The following is a 15,121-nucleotide window of genomic DNA, read 5'->3' as shown; positions in this document are numbered from 1 at the left end:
GATTTCAAGTTCAGTCACGGACTTGCCCGTCTGCTTCCTGACCTTGCCTCTCACATCCTATCTCTTTAGTATTATTATTTTTAAAATGATTGTGGTAAAATACACATAACACAAAATGGATCCTCAAGACCATTGGTGAGTGTTGCAGCAGCGTGAAGCACCCGTTGTTTGGGCCCATCACCATTTTGAATAGAATAAGATCACGTAGGCACTTGGGGGGGGGCCTTCATTTCTCTCTAAGCCTCCATGATCATCTCTCCCTGTTGTTTCCTCCCAGTAAGATGAGCGCTTCTTGAGTATGTTCGCTTGGAGGGGACCGCACCCCGACTTCCCCAGGCAGGCATCAAGGCTGACGCCGCCGGCGCCGCGCCTAGTGGCCGGAGGAAGCATGGCTGCCGGCCCTCAGTGGCCTCCTGCCCAGCGGGTCTTCATGACACGGGGGTCTCCCAGATGCCAGGATACCCAGAGACATCTGGCCCAGTGGGAAGGGGCGTGGTGTTCTGAAGACTCAGGGCGTGACTCAGATGAAACCACGGGTTTCCTGCTGACTCAGTCAAAGAAATGGTGTCCTAATGAGGGGACAGCTGGGCTGTGGGAGCAAAGGTGACTGCGGGCTTGAGGGGGGCAGGGGGTTCAGGTGGGGGGTCCGGGGAGGAGTCTGGACTGTGGTGGAAGTCGAAGCTCCTCCGCACCCCCACCACTGGCTGGCGGACTCAGCTCCTCCAGACAGCTCCCCAGGCCAACTTCCTTCCCGCGCTGAGCTCAGCCTCAGCCAGCTAAGGGCTCAAACCCCGGTTCTTGCCGAGCCTATTCCCTGTGAGTTGCATGTAACTCGCTAAGTGCCAGCTGCCAGGCTGGCTCATTTGGTGGCAAAGATGATGCCACGAGGCAAAAGAGGCAAGAGGCACAACCCAGGAGGCATCTCTGGGCCCCTCCCTGCCCAGAGGAGGTGCCAGAACATAGCAACTACACTGACATGTTAGCCTCATGTGCCCCCAGTTCACTCCTGCCGATTCTGGTTAGGGGGCCCTCCCCATACTTGTCACCTCCACTGAGAGCGTTGCTGGCCCAGGGGGCATCCCACAAGTCTCACACTGGCTTGTAGGAGCAGGTCCCAGGGTGCCTTCAAGAATACTCCTTGGGCTGACATGTCGGGAGCCTGCTGCCTTGGGGGAACTGGAGCCTTTGGAGAACACCTGTTTACTCACATATAGAGTTGCAGGATGTTGGAAGTTCTGAAAACAGAACTTCTTCCCAGAACTGACTCCTGTTCTCTAAGGATGTGCTGGCGTGTGCTCCCTACTAACCTGGTAAACTTGTTTTCAGCAGTAACTTATTAATCTTTTTTTTAAAGATTTATCTAGTTATTTATACAAGCACTGGGTATAGTCAGAAGGGTGGGAGGGTGAGAGGATTCACCAGAGCCAGAGCGGGGAACAGAACAGGCAGACTGATGAAGTACACTGCTGAGGGGAGCAACAGGGGTGGCAGGAGATGTCTGCACGCCATGTGGGACCCTTGCCCTGTAGGCTGGGGATTGAAACGGCACTGCAGAGGCTGCGGGCAGCTTCGCAAGCTGCGCCACTGGGGAGGCCCTAACTTATTAATCTGTATAAGCAAAAGCACAAGTGTGTGCTACCTTATTGTTCCTTTGTTCATGTCTTTAATAAAAGCGTGGGCTGGGAGAGTGGGAGGCAGCGCTGCTCTCGATGGCTCTCCCCAGCCTCCTCCTGCTGCAGCTTCATTTAGACTCGGGTCTCCATTAATGGCAGAGAACTTCATCGTCTGTCCTCTCCAGGGCACTGACAGTTGCCTGGCCTCATCTCCATGTCCCCAGTAAGAAAGGCGGAGACCCTTTTCCCTTGGGGTGGGGTGCCGCGCTACCATCAGACACCGATCCTCATGGCTGCGTGGGTGGTGGGGCAGTAGCGCGCCTGGAGCTGGCCCAGCAGTGACCGGGAGGTGGCCTTGAGGTGCTTGCCCTCGTTCATCTTGTTCCACACGTGCACGGCGTAGGTGGCGTGGAAGAGGCGCGGCAGCTCCATGGGGCTGATGTCCTTGAAGTACCTCTGCCAGTCCGGCCAGGGGATGGGGTAGAAGGCATCACAGGGTATCACGCTGACGCCGCGGCAGGTGGTGTTGCTGTGGCAGGTGCTGTTGTCGCCCAGGCTGCGCATGGTACACCACTTCTTGAAGACGCGCGTGAGCAGCTCCGGGCCCTGCTGGCCCCAGACCCAGCCGTTGTAGTGCGCCACGAAGTCGCGCATGCACAGCGCCAGGAACTCGTGGTGGCGTTCAAAGGCCAGGAAGGCGCCGTTGAGCTCGTCGCGGGACTGCTTGCCCAGCACGTTGGTCAGGTTCAGGAGGCTCTTGAGGACAATGAAGTCGGTGTCCAGGTAGATGCCGCCGAACTTCCACAGGAGCGCGAGGCGCGTGGCGTCGGACAGCACCGCCAGCCGGTAGGGCTCCCAGCGTTGCTGGGCCGCCGCGTGCCAGGCCGCCAGGGGCGTGCCCTGGAGTAGCTCGGGCAGGTCCAGCGCCCGCAGCTGCACGTTGGGGAAGCTGCGCAGCAGCGACAGGCCCTGGTGCTGGGGCAGGGAGGCGTCGCCGCCCCGCAGCCCCTGCATCAGGACCTGCACGCTGGCCTCGGGGTGCGCGCGCGCGGCTGACTCCACCGAGCACAGGAACAGGAAGGTGGGGTCGGTGCGGTCGGAAGTCTCCACGAAGAAGATGTTGCGGGGAGGGGGGCTGCTGGGGGACGGGGCGGGGGCTGGAGGCGGTGGCAGGGCACGTCGAAGGGCAGGCTAGAGAGCTGTCTCGGGTTCCTGGGCTCTTCCATAACGTGCCAGTAGATCATGATGGAGATGAAAAACATGAACATGAAGCTCATGAACAGGGTGCAAACCCACTCCCGTCGGGTGCCCCAGAGCTGCCGGGGCAGACAGTGGGGGGACGTGGACATGGTCTCTTCCCAAGACACCAGGAGCCTCCTGTAGGAACTGGCCAGTCTGCAAGAGACGGGCACCACATTCAGACAGGCTGCTGGCCTCCACGACCCAAGAACCCCACCAAGACCAGCCAGAGCCAACAGTGACTGTGGGCCCTCCACCCCTGGTCAGAACTCTGTGTCCTCCCTCTCCTGTAAGCGGGGGCAGTGGGCCGTGGGCCGAGGTCTGGGCAGGACTCCCCTGTGAGTTTCCCAAGTGCCACCTACAAAGTGCAGTCATCACGGCCCAGGCCAGCCAGGTGCGTGAGAGGCTGTCAGAACCAGGCGGACAGACTGTGGTCCCAGGGCCCACAGTTCCAACCAGGCCTGGGACTGCCCCCAGAGGGCCCACTTCCTGGCAGCCGGGAGAACCTCCAGCATGGCCCAGGGCTCGGGCCAGCCTAGGCACCGCATGGCCAAGGCGCCAGCATGGCAAGCTCACTGACAATCAGGGTGGTGTGTTCCAGCTACGTGGGGATGCCTACCCAGTCCAGAAGCCTTGCCCAGGCTGGTTTCCCCAGCCCTTGGCCTAGACTTTGCTTCTCACAGACAAAGGTCTGGAAGGAAGAGAACAGGGAGACTGCCCATGACCCTGTTTTGTCCTTAGGGTGATCCCTACTGGGCAACAGCCCAGGTGTCTTAAGAGAATAAGACAGGCTTGGGGCCTGTCCCCTGACTGCCTGGAACACACAAGCGAGCAAAGGACCGGTGGCCGGGAGAAGGTGCCTTCCAGGGAGGCACCTCTGTGGGATGCTGAGAGGGGCTTCGCCAGAGGGACCCCCTCCCTGCTGCTCAGCTCAGTGCCTGGCACACAGTAGGCACACAGGGAACGGGCTTCTTCTCATCGACTCACTCAGTAGTCAGAGACATGCATCTAAAGTACAAGCGAGGCCGAGCCACTCCTCTGCAGACCCCGAGGGCGTGGGGCGCCGGTTCCCAGGTCCTGTGTCCACACACCCCACTTTTCCCCTGGCCTCTTCTCTGCCCCGTCTCCCAGCCTCCTGCTCTTTCTCAAACCCACCCCGGCTGCTGTCTCAGGCCTCCAGGCTGCCCCTGACCGCATGTCTTCATTCAAAAAATCATCTCCCGAAGGAGCAGGGACTCGGGTTCCAGACTGGGGTCTGGAGCAGGGTCATGCTTAGGTGCAGAGCTAGGGGTATAGGCAGGGCCTCCCCAGAAGGGGGGCTGGGATCTTGGCAGCCCCTGAAAAAATCATATTTCTGCCAGGGCCCACTCCAGCTCCCATAAATGCCAACCCCCTTCGCGTCACAGCCTCCTCTGAGCTCACGCCACAGCAGTGACGCTACACACCACATGTCTGGGTGTACACTTCTGGGATTTACTGGGAGCATAACCTCATGAAGACAGGCATCCAGAACAGTGTGTGGCTATGTTACCTGGCCTGTGAGTATGGAGTGAGGTGCGATGACTCAGCACACGAGAGCACCTGCGTGAGGCTCCTGCGTGAAGCTCCTGTGTGAGGTAGGAGTGAGGGGTGAAGCAGCACATCAACGGGTAAACCAACGACTGCGTGAGTCAGTGAACAAGCAAACCATTGAGTGAACAAGTGAGCTATTGAGCAAGTGAGTGAGGAAACTGGGTGAGCGGGGGTTGGGAGGGGCACAGCTGTGCTATAAACCTGGGTACCCAGCCCCAGTTCTCCTCTATGGGGAGACACATTATTTTGGCCCTGAGCATTTTTAGATGGTTCTGAGCATTGTTTTTGTGTGTGTGTAGAAGCACTGAAATACAGGCCAGAGGTGCAGGGGATGAGAGGACTCACCAGAGACAGAGTGGGGAGCAGAACAGGCAGATCCATTGAAACACACTGCTGAGGGGAGCAGTGGGGAGACAAGAGAGGGCTGCTGCACCATGTGGGTAGCTCCCTGGCCACGGATCAAATTCAGGCCATAGTGGTGACAGTGCTGACTTAATCCCTAGACCACCAGGGAGGCCCAGTTTGGGGCATTTTTAAACCAAGGTGAAGCACACCCAGGAGTGGACACACAGCTGGATGGCCCTGGCTGTGGCCTGGTATGGGCTGACCCGACGCAGCCATGGTGCAGGGTGGGGTCTCGTGGTGCGGCTGTTGCTTCCACCTAAGCCAAGGGAGCAGACTTGGGTAGCTCCATATTTGGTGCTGGAGCCCAAGACCCAGTCTCCCCTCTAGAGCTCATGCCACAGCAGTGACATTTCACATTGCGTGTCGGGTGTCGCGTTCTGGGGTTTACTGGGAGCATAATCCCATGAGGAGAGGCATCCAGAACAGTACATGGCTATGTTACCTGGCCTGTGAATATGGGGGAGGTGCGATGACTCAGCACACGAGAGCACCTGTGCGAGGCTCCTGTGTGAGGCTACCTGCGCCCACCCCCTTCCCTTCATAACAGCATCCTCACTCCTTAGGGAACCCCTGTACCCCACAGACCCTACTCTCTAGCTCTGGGGTGGGCATATGATTCAATTCTGGCCACTGACCATCACGATGGGGGCATCAGCCAGGCAGATATGCCCCTTCCCAGGGGGCTAAGACGTGAGAGGGGGGTGAGGGGTGGGGGCAGAACCTCCCGAGAGGACAGCTGGCCCGGGGGCTAGCAGGGCAGGAGATGGGGGGAAAGAGGCATGGCCACATTGTCTGTACACCCCAAGGAAGCTGCTCCCCAAGCCACGGGTGAGCACTTGTCTCTGAAGGGCACCAGCACCCCATGCCAGGGAGAGGAAACCCGCAAGGCTCAGAGCTGGGTAACTCGGTGGTGGCATCTTCGTGCTGATGGGGTGGTGGGCCCTGCTGTGCTCTTGCACTTGGCCACAAAGCCCCACTGCAGCCAGGAGGCCCTGGCCCGGCCATGTCATCTGAGTTCACATTGAGCGCCGGGGAGGGTGGGTGGCGCTTTTCCAGCCAACGGCAGCTCTTGTTCAATTTTCAGAAAAGTGACTTGTCAGAGGCGGCCAGAGGTGCTGGGGCTGGCGTTTGCTTCTGGCTCTGCCCAAACCTGCTCGCAGCTGGCCGCGTGACCTTGGGCAAGTCATTTTCCTTTTCTGGGCCTCAGATTCCTTCTACACAAAGGAAGAGGGTGAGGGGAGGGTGGGAGCAACCGAAAGTTCTGAGCTGGAGACACAGGGCAAGGGCTGATCAGCTCCTTGATAAGTTCAAACGAGCAGATACCTGAGGCTCAGAGAAGTGTGACGTATCTGAGGAAGGTCACTGGGCCAGAAAGGCAGCTTCCTCCTGACAGCAGTAGATCTGCCACTAATAACCCACATGACCTGCGCCCATGCCTGCATCTCAGCTTCTTCATCCATAAAATTGAGGGGTGGGGGAGCTTTTTGGTCATGAAATTCAGACGCTGTTCAATATAAAATAAAGTGAATGTCTAGAGCTTTTAAATCCTGCTGGAGGGCTCACTGTCCTGTTCCCTGGCCACCTCCCCATACCCGCCGATCTTTTAGGGCATAAATTATGATTTCTATGCAAGAAGTAAGTGTGATAGTGACCAGCAAGTGGTGATCTTTGTAAGAATGCCTGTTTTTACAATCTGTTCCTCCTTCAAAGCCAGGAATCAGGGAGGCAGTGTTTGCTCTTCGGGGGCTATACAAATAGTAAAGTTGGGGAGACAGACATTTCTTTTACTGTTAGGAATAAGGCAGATTCTCGGGTTGAATCTTTTCTCTTCCCCTGATGTCCTAGGGAGCAGCAGGGACAAGCAAAAATAAACCACAACCTACAGCTTTCGGGAGACCAGGGCCAGGGGAAAATCACATGTAAGCATGGCCCAAAGCCCAGCATGCCAGCAGCTTTGGCAGTGAGGTGGGGAGAATGGGGTGCAGAGCGGCCCAGCAGTGGAATGTCTCAGAAGCAACCCCTTCTAAAAAGAAGTTGACAAGTTAGAAGGCAGCCAGGTTGGGTTCTGGAAAGCAAAAGAGGTGTGGACAGGGGGAAGAGCCCTTACCAAAGGAATAAGAGAGAGCTTTCAGCAGAGAAGCCTCCAGAAATATCTGGCCTCTCTCCCAATTTCCACCAAAACTTCCTGCTAACTGCTGGTCCAGGAAAATCCAAGTAATTCAAATACAGAAAAAAGCCCTTTTTTTAAAGCACTAAATATACTACGCATGCAAAGATGTTACAAGACAGACAGGGGAAAGGAACACTAATACTCCCTTATATGTGAGGAAAATTCACTACAAAATATTGTCACAAAACAAAACAAAAATTAATCCAAACTACAGCATGAATTGACAAAAAAAAAATGGAAATGAAATTCTAGTTGAAGAGTCAAAAGCAGAAATACAAGAACTAGGTTAGAAAGAAAAAGATAAAGGGCCTACCCTGTGGCACAGTGGTTGAGCGCTGGGTTGTGAAGCTGCCCGCAGCCTCTTCAGTGCCAGTTCGATCCCTGGCTGCTTCTCGGCCACCAGAGGAGGGTCCCACATGGCGCACAGACCTCTCCTGCCGCCCGCTGCTCCCCTCAGCAGTGTGCTTCGGTCCCTCTGCCTGTTCTACTCCCCGCTCTGGCTCTGGTGAATTCTCTCACCCTCCCGTTCTTCTGACTGTACCCAGAGCTTGTATAAATAAATAAATCTTAAAAAAAAAACAACAGATGTAATTAAACAAAAAAAAGAAAGAAAGGAACAGATAAAGGGCGGGCGGACATGAGGGTGGTGTGTGAGAAAGAAAGAACTAAAATAGACTAAAGCATTTCAGAAGGGAAGGCCAACTTACAAGGAACAGACAAGGAACAGACTCCACCAATAGGAAGAGATTTCAAGAGAAAAGTGAGCACACATTGCTGAAAGAATTAGATCTCAAAGGATTTCAGAAGCAAAAACAGATAACATGTGAAAGAGGTCTTGAAGCAGGGGGGTCCCCAGGAAAGGGGAAGGTCCAGGTTCCCTGCCCCCCCCCGCCCCCAGGAGGGTGGAGCTGAGCAGGGAGAAGAGGCTGCAGAGGAGACTGGAAAGGAAGGAAGCAGGATGGAGCCAGAAGGAGACCTGGAGGAGGCATATGGAGCCAAGAGACAAGTGAAGAAACTGCACTTGCCTTTTGGTCGTGGACTGGGTGACACAGATATGGGTGAGACCCATGGGGAGGTGAAAATGGCAGCTTTTATATCGGTTTTCATTTTGCTCTTTTCCTCCCAGACTTGTCTGGCTGTTTCTGATCCTTTTCTGTGGGTCCCCACTGAGAGGTGCTTTGGACTTGGGGCAGCTTTCGGGCCTTGCTCTGGGCCAGTCCCCTTTGGGTGGATGGTTACCCATCCCCTGGGGGTGCAAGGGATTCATTAAGACAAAACCTATGAAGCTATCCACTGCAGCACAAGCTGGATCCCAGGCCAGGGAGCTATCCACATGGTGCAGCAGACCTCTCTTGACTCTCCTGCTGCTCCCTGCAGTAGTGTACTTCATTCACTCAGTCTGTTTTTCTCCCCACTCTGTCTCTGGTGGATCCTCCCACCCCCCAACACCTCTGGCCTGTACCCCAGTTCTTGTATGCATAAATAAAAAAATCTTAAAAAAAAACCTCATTTGGGAAAAAAAAAAAGAATATAGTCCCTCCAAAGCCTGCACGAGGGGACAAGGCAGAAGAGGCTGTTCTATTTCAGAAATATAAACGGTTACACTCCATTATATTTGACAAAAGATTTTTAGTTTAGATCCTAAGGAAAAACAAGGTCTGAAAGAGTATACCTCAAACAGTGATTTTTTTAAGATTTATTTATTTATTTATATAAGCACTGGGTAGAGTACGAGGTGCGGGAGGGTGAGAGAATCCACCAGAACCAGAGCGGGGAACAGAACAGGCAGACTGATGAAAGACACTGCTGAGGGGAGCAGCGGGCACGGCAGGAGAGGTCTGCGCACCATGTGGGACACTTGCCTGGCGGCCAGGGATCAAGCTGACACTGCAGAGGCTGCGGGCAGCTTTGCAACCCAGCGCTCAACTACTGCGCCACTGGGGAGGCCCTCAAACAGTGATTTTTAAATGGTTTCAAGTAAAAGAATGGGCAGAAGTATAAAGAAAATTACAAACAAAACAATGCTGGAGTCATAATCTTAACATCAGACAATGAGATTTCAGGCTAAATACCACTAAGTGAGCCAAGGAGAGCTAGTTATCACGCTAAATGGGAGAATTCACAATGGTCCTGCAGCAATTTTCAGGAAGAAGAAACGACAGGGATCCTAATACGGGAGAGGGCGAGGTGATTCTGGGGACTCATTTTATTAGTCAGTCTACCAGATATTCGCAGAAAACTCCAAAAACTACCCATGGGACCCCAAACTCTGCCACACGAGCTTTTAGAAGTGGCTTTTAAAATCTTTAATAACAGGGACCAAAGTTCAGGGTTGGAGAAGGAAATGAAGGCTGTGGTGAGTGAGAAAAGGCAGCTCAATCAATAGGCGCCGCCATTGCCGGCGCCCTGCAGACCAGGCTTCCCCAGGCACAGCAAGACAGAAGACTGACCTGCCTGGAAGAGAGAACAGAGGAGCTTCGACGGCCCCGTGCTGCAGGTACAACAAGACTGGACTGAGCAGCACAAACTGTACACAACCCAGAAATCCACCTGGGCCGTGCCCCTCCTGCAAAAAGGAAGGCCACTGGAAAAGGGATTGCCCCCTTCTCCGAAGGGAGGAGGGACCAGTCTCTCAGCTGCCAGCCCGCCTCCTGGACAATGAGTGACAGGGCCCAAGGACGATGCCGGCTCCCCAGCTGACTGTCTCCATGGCTGAGCCTGGGGTAACCCTGGATGTTGCAGGTAAGAATATTAATTTTCTAAATGTTCAACATCACTTGTAATCAGGGAAATGCAAATCAAAACTACAATGAGCTACCCTCTCACACCAGAGAGAATGGCACATATTAAAAAAACTAGCAACTACAAATGTTGGCGAGGATGTGGAGAAAAAGGAACTCTCCTGCACTGTTGGTGGGAGTGCAAACTATGGAGAGCTGTGTGGAGATTTCTGGACCTACTAAACATAGAGCTTCCATATGATCCAGCAATTCCACTCCTACGTATTTACCCAAAGGACACAGAAACATCCATTCCAAAGAACACCTGCACCCCTATGTTTATAGCAGCACTATTTACAATAGGTAAGCTTTGTTAACAACCCAAATTCCCAAAAACAGATGACTGGATCAAGAAGATGTGGTACATATACACCATGGAATATTACTCAGCATTCAAAAAAGATAAACACATGCAATTTGCAGCAACATGGATGGAGCTGGAAGGGATCATGCTCAGCGAAATAAGCCAGAAAGAAAAAGAAAAATGCCAGATGGTCTCACTCATAGCAGGAATCTAGAAAACTTAAATAAGGGGCCAGGAAAAAGAATAACTGTAAGAAGGAAAATATCAAAATCAACAAACAACTATGAACAAGAGACACTCTATGGGGGGTGGGGGGCGGGGAAAGGAGGGCTTGGGGTAAAAATAAGGGGGTTGTAATTGTATGGGGGAATATAAAAATAAAATTTAAATTAAAAAAAAGAATATTAATTTTCTGACTGATATAGGAGCCACTTACTCTGTACTCACCCAGCATTCTGGACCTCCCTTCCCTTCCTCACAAAATATAGTAGGAGTAGATGGAAAACCACAAAAATATCCATCCACCCAACCTCTACCCTGTTCTTATTCCAACTCTATATTCTCTCATTCCTTCTGTTCCAGGGCAGCCCCGATACAAAACGGGGTGCCTGACTGTGGGTCCTCACCTGCAGGCTTAGAGGGACTTATTAATACTGTACTGCAGGCACACACGAAAGGTTAATAAAAGGGAAGGGCAAATGAGGAAATGTACAACTCAGGAGAAAAGTGGGACATAAAGTCTTAAATGCGTCCTACCAGATCCGCCGACCTAGAATCCCAAATGGCACTCTCAGAGCTGGCCACGAGCCACCAGCTGTGAAGCCAGGAGGCGAGCAAGAGAGAGACCCTGTTTGGTTTTATACCAACCTGGCTGCTTAACCCCACCCTCAGGTCCCAGCCACCTTCCCTTTGGTGGTGATGGGATTTGTCTTTCCCAGTGTCCTGATGGCTTTGGTCTGCAGTGGGGGTAGTGTCTACAAAGCCTGTATAGAATTTGCTCAGGACATCCTTTCCCCCTAACACTTCCTTATTACCCCAGCTGCCCAACTCCCTTATCAGGGAGGGATTTTTAAAAAAAAATTGTTTATTTATACAAGCACTGGGTACAGTCAGAAGTGCAGGAGGGTGAGAGAATTCACCAGAGCCAGAGCGGGGAGCAGAACAGGGAGAATGACAAAATACACTGCTGATGGAGTAGCGGGTGGCAGGAGAGGTCTGCACGCCATGTGGGACCCTCCCCGGTGGCAGGGGATGGAACCTGTGCTGCAGAGGCTGTGGGCAGCTTCGCAGCCCAGCACTCTACCTCTGTGCCACCGGGGGAGGCCCTATCAGGGATAGATTTAATGATGAGGCTGGGCACGCAGTTTTCCTCCATGGAGACGCCGGCCCTCGCCAGCCTTTTTGCCCGAGCCACCTTCGAATCAGATCAGATTTGTCCCACACCCAGAGAAAAGAGGAAAAAAATAGATCCCTTGGTTTGGGATCAAAGGTACCTGGAAATGCTATAAATGCAATTCCAGTAAAAATCCAACTTAAAAACCCTGAAACTTAGGGGCCTCCCCTCGTGGAGCAGCGGTTGAGAGCTGGGTTGCGAGTCTGCCCGCAGCCTCTGCAGCGCCAGTTCGATACCCTGCTGCCAGCGAGGGTCCCCCACACACACACACACAAACCCACAAAAAAAAAACCCTGAAACTTACCCAAACAGGAAACAACACCCTATCAAACCTGATGCTTGCTGAGGACTCCGGCCTCGCACTGCTCAGTTCCTGAAGCCCGGCCTGGGACAGCCTGCTGGTCTCCCGCGTGGCCTGCGAAAGTCTGCCAGTCTCTGTGCAACGCTCCCATACTGCCTGGAAAAGAAATTTAATGGTGAGTACTGATTGGTGCGGGACCTGCGCCTTCTAAATAAGGCAGTGGTTCCCCGGCACCCTCTAGTCCCAAATCCGTACACTCTTCCCACTCAGATCCTTGGGCACACCAAGTGGTTTACTGTCCTTGATTTAAAACATGCATTCTTCTGCATCCCCTCCACCCGGAGTCACAGAACCTTCTTGCCTTCGAGTGGAAGGCTCCTGACACAAACCTTTCTCGCTAATATACTTCGACTGTTCTTCCCCAGGGGGTTCAGGGACAGTCCCCATCTTCTTGGAAATGCCTTGGGAAGGGGCTTGAGAGACTTAACTCTCTCAGGGGGAGCTGTCATCCAACAGCTGTGGATGACCTCCTTTCCTGCAGTCCTTCCAAAGGAGCTTCCAAAGGAGCTTTAGGTAATCGTACCTAAATACTATTCAGGTACTAAATTTCCCAGGACAGAGAGGATACCAACTGTCTCAGTCAAAAGCTCAGATTTCCTCTGAAAAGGTTAAATATCTGTCCCACGAGAGAAAGGAAGTCATCCTCAACCTCAGCCCTCCAGCTGCACAGAAACAGCTGAGGACTTTTCGGGAATGGCGGGTTTCTGTAGACTTTGGATACTCAACTTTGGAGTCCTAGTGCCTCCATCCCTGGGATGCAGGGGAAACTGGTGCTAGGTCCCCCCACATCCTCAGGTGCTCAAGCTCCTTATAAAATGGCATAGCATTTGCATCTGACTTACACACATACTTCCCTGCATTTTAAATCACCTCAGGTTACTCATAACACTGACTGTAAAATCCCAAAAGTTGGCAACACACTCTCCTGAACAGACTGGGTGGGCAAGCCGTGCCCCGGGCCGACAGCAGCGTGCCCTGCTGAGGCATTGGGCACGGGAATGGCCCCTGTGAAAACCACACACCATCACCTTCTCACCATGCAACCCTCCCACCCCGAAATGTGCCCTATAGAGAGGTGACACTTGCACAGGGGACAGATTTGTTTGCCATGGCTAAGACAAGACACTAAGACACTCCCCAAGGTCCTTTTTTTTTTAAGATTTATTTTATTTATTTATACATACAAGAGCTGGGGTACAGGCCAGAGATGTGGGGGTGGGGAATTCACCAGAGACAGAGAGGGGAGCAGAACAGGCAGATCTACTGAAATACACTGCTGAGGTGAGCAGTGGGTGAGCCAGGAGAGGTCTGCTGCACCTTGTGGGTAGCTCCCTGTATGGGGATCAAACTCATGCTGCAGTGGCTGCAGATAAGTCCACAGTGCTGAGACTTAACCCCTTGCACCACCAGGGAGGCCCTACCCAAAGTCCTTCTGGAAGGGACTGATAAAATACACAAGGGCACACCAATACCACAGAGAACAAGTCAGGACACACAAGGCAGGGGCTGAGGCTGCTTTACCCATTGTTCCATCCTACCACCTGGGCAGCCCAGCACTAGCACACAGCAGGTGCATGTGGCAGAGGGGATGAGTAAATGACCCCTAAACTGCCCACGAGCTGGGTGCAAGGTGGTGCCGAGCTGAGGCGTTTACCCAAAGCTAACTAGAAGAACATTCCTCTGCTGTCCCACATCCTCCTTTTTCTGAACTACATAAAAGATCAGAAATACTTGGCAGTGAAAGAGAAGGCTAGCCCGCCCCACCTCCCCCAAGGAGCACAGACTGTCATATGAAAATCTTGGCTGGGTGGGAGCTGGCCTGCCACGTCCACGGGCAGCGTGCCCTGGCTTGTCTGGGCTGCCAGGGACAACAGCTATTTCCATAGCACTCACTTTGCATTCACTGTTAGGAGTAACCTGAGGTGATTTAAAATACAGGGGAGGATGTGTATAAGTCAGATGCAAATGCTATGCCATTTTATAAGGGGCTTGAGCACCTGAGGATTTGGGGGAACCTAGACCCTGTTTCCCCTGGATCCCAGGGGGGTCTGCACTGGGTATTCTTCTGAATGGTCTTTGCTAACTGGATATTGCCTGAACAAGGGACCAACCCAATTCTCATCCAATTTCTTCATCTGTGATATAAAGAGCTTGTAAAAGACAACCCCTAAGGAGCCTTCTAGAAAGATTTTCTAATGTGGTCTCTGGATCCAGATCTGGTCCATTCCATCAGAGGCAGCTTTCCAAAGGCAGTCTCGGTCAAAAGCTGGAACTTCAGAGGCAACATTCAAAGGTGTGAAGACAGAGCTCAGTCCTGCAGTCAGACCCCTGACCTGTCCTTTGGTGCCAGGCTGCCTCCTATCACTGCCTGAGGACCTTTCGTCCCAGCACGTCCATGACTTCCTGGTTCCCCCGACCCCACCAGGTAACCACACCACACATTTCCAGGCTGCACAGCTTTCAGACCAGCAAGCTGACCTCTACTGACTGCTGCAGCCACCAAACTCTGGGGATTTCCACCTTCTGCAATATGCTCATTCTCTTCCTGAATGTTCCTCATCCTCCCTGCCCAGGAACAGCCTAATTATATGCAGGAAGAGCCACCAAAGACTCTCCATGTGCCAGGAGCCCTGCCAAGAACTCTATTCTTTACTAGACATCATGCTCACGTCGCCACGAGGGCCCCAAGCTCAGCCGCAGAAAGGAGAGGTGGGCCTCCTAGCTTGTGTGGCCAGGCAGTGTGGGAGGTGGGACTTGTACCCTGGCCTGGCTAGGTTTTCCCCCAACTCTCAGACCCTCTTCCTCCCTGAGTCTCTCCAGACTTAGGTGAGCAGAGCAGCCAACTCCAGGAAGCCACCTGGATTTCAGCACAGTCCTCACTGTGGTCCATCAGTGGGGTCCCTGTGCTGGTACACAGTAGAAGTCTGTGGCTACCTGCCGAATGGGAGGGCATGAGCTACACTTACCCCAAACTATAGGCCATACCCACAGCCTAATGCTCCAGTGAGTCCTCTTGGGAATGACCAGGTGACTGTCTTGGGAGTGAGCTGGGAGCCAGATGCTGCCCACCCTGCTTTCACTGTCAGTGACATTGAATTAGGGAGGGGTTGGCACGAGCAGGCACGCCAAGGCATGGGGGGGGGCTAAGGAAAGCCTCACCGATGATGCCTTTGACAATGGTGCTCAAGACTCGGAAGGGTGGCCATCGCCTCGCCAGCCCAGCTCAGCCCCACCAGGCTCTGGGAATTCTGCTTCTGCCACATGCGATTTCCTTTCCTAAAATG

At 53.3% G+C, this 15,121-nt stretch overlaps 1 protein-coding gene across 1 annotated transcript; it reads right to left on the bottom strand.

Annotated features, from left to right (window-relative positions):
- Positions 1-1,886: 1,886 nt before the first annotated feature.
- LOC119251252 (lactosylceramide 4-alpha-galactosyltransferase-like) lies at positions 1,887-2,962 on the bottom strand. Its single transcript, XM_037518637.1, is given in 2 exon segments — positions 1,887-2,764; positions 2,767-2,962. Coding segments are annotated over 2 exon segments (1,074 nt in total).
- Between the last annotated feature and the right edge of the window lie 12,159 nt (positions 2,963-15,121).

This window comes from Talpa occidentalis, unplaced genomic scaffold (assembly GCF_014898055.3).
Source record: "Talpa occidentalis isolate TD23 unplaced genomic scaffold, MPIMG_talOcc4v2.1 talOcc4.2, whole genome shotgun sequence".
Classification (NCBI taxonomy): domain Eukaryota; kingdom Metazoa; phylum Chordata; class Mammalia; order Eulipotyphla; family Talpidae; genus Talpa; species Talpa occidentalis.
This window is presented reverse-complemented; position numbering and strand designations above follow the sequence as displayed.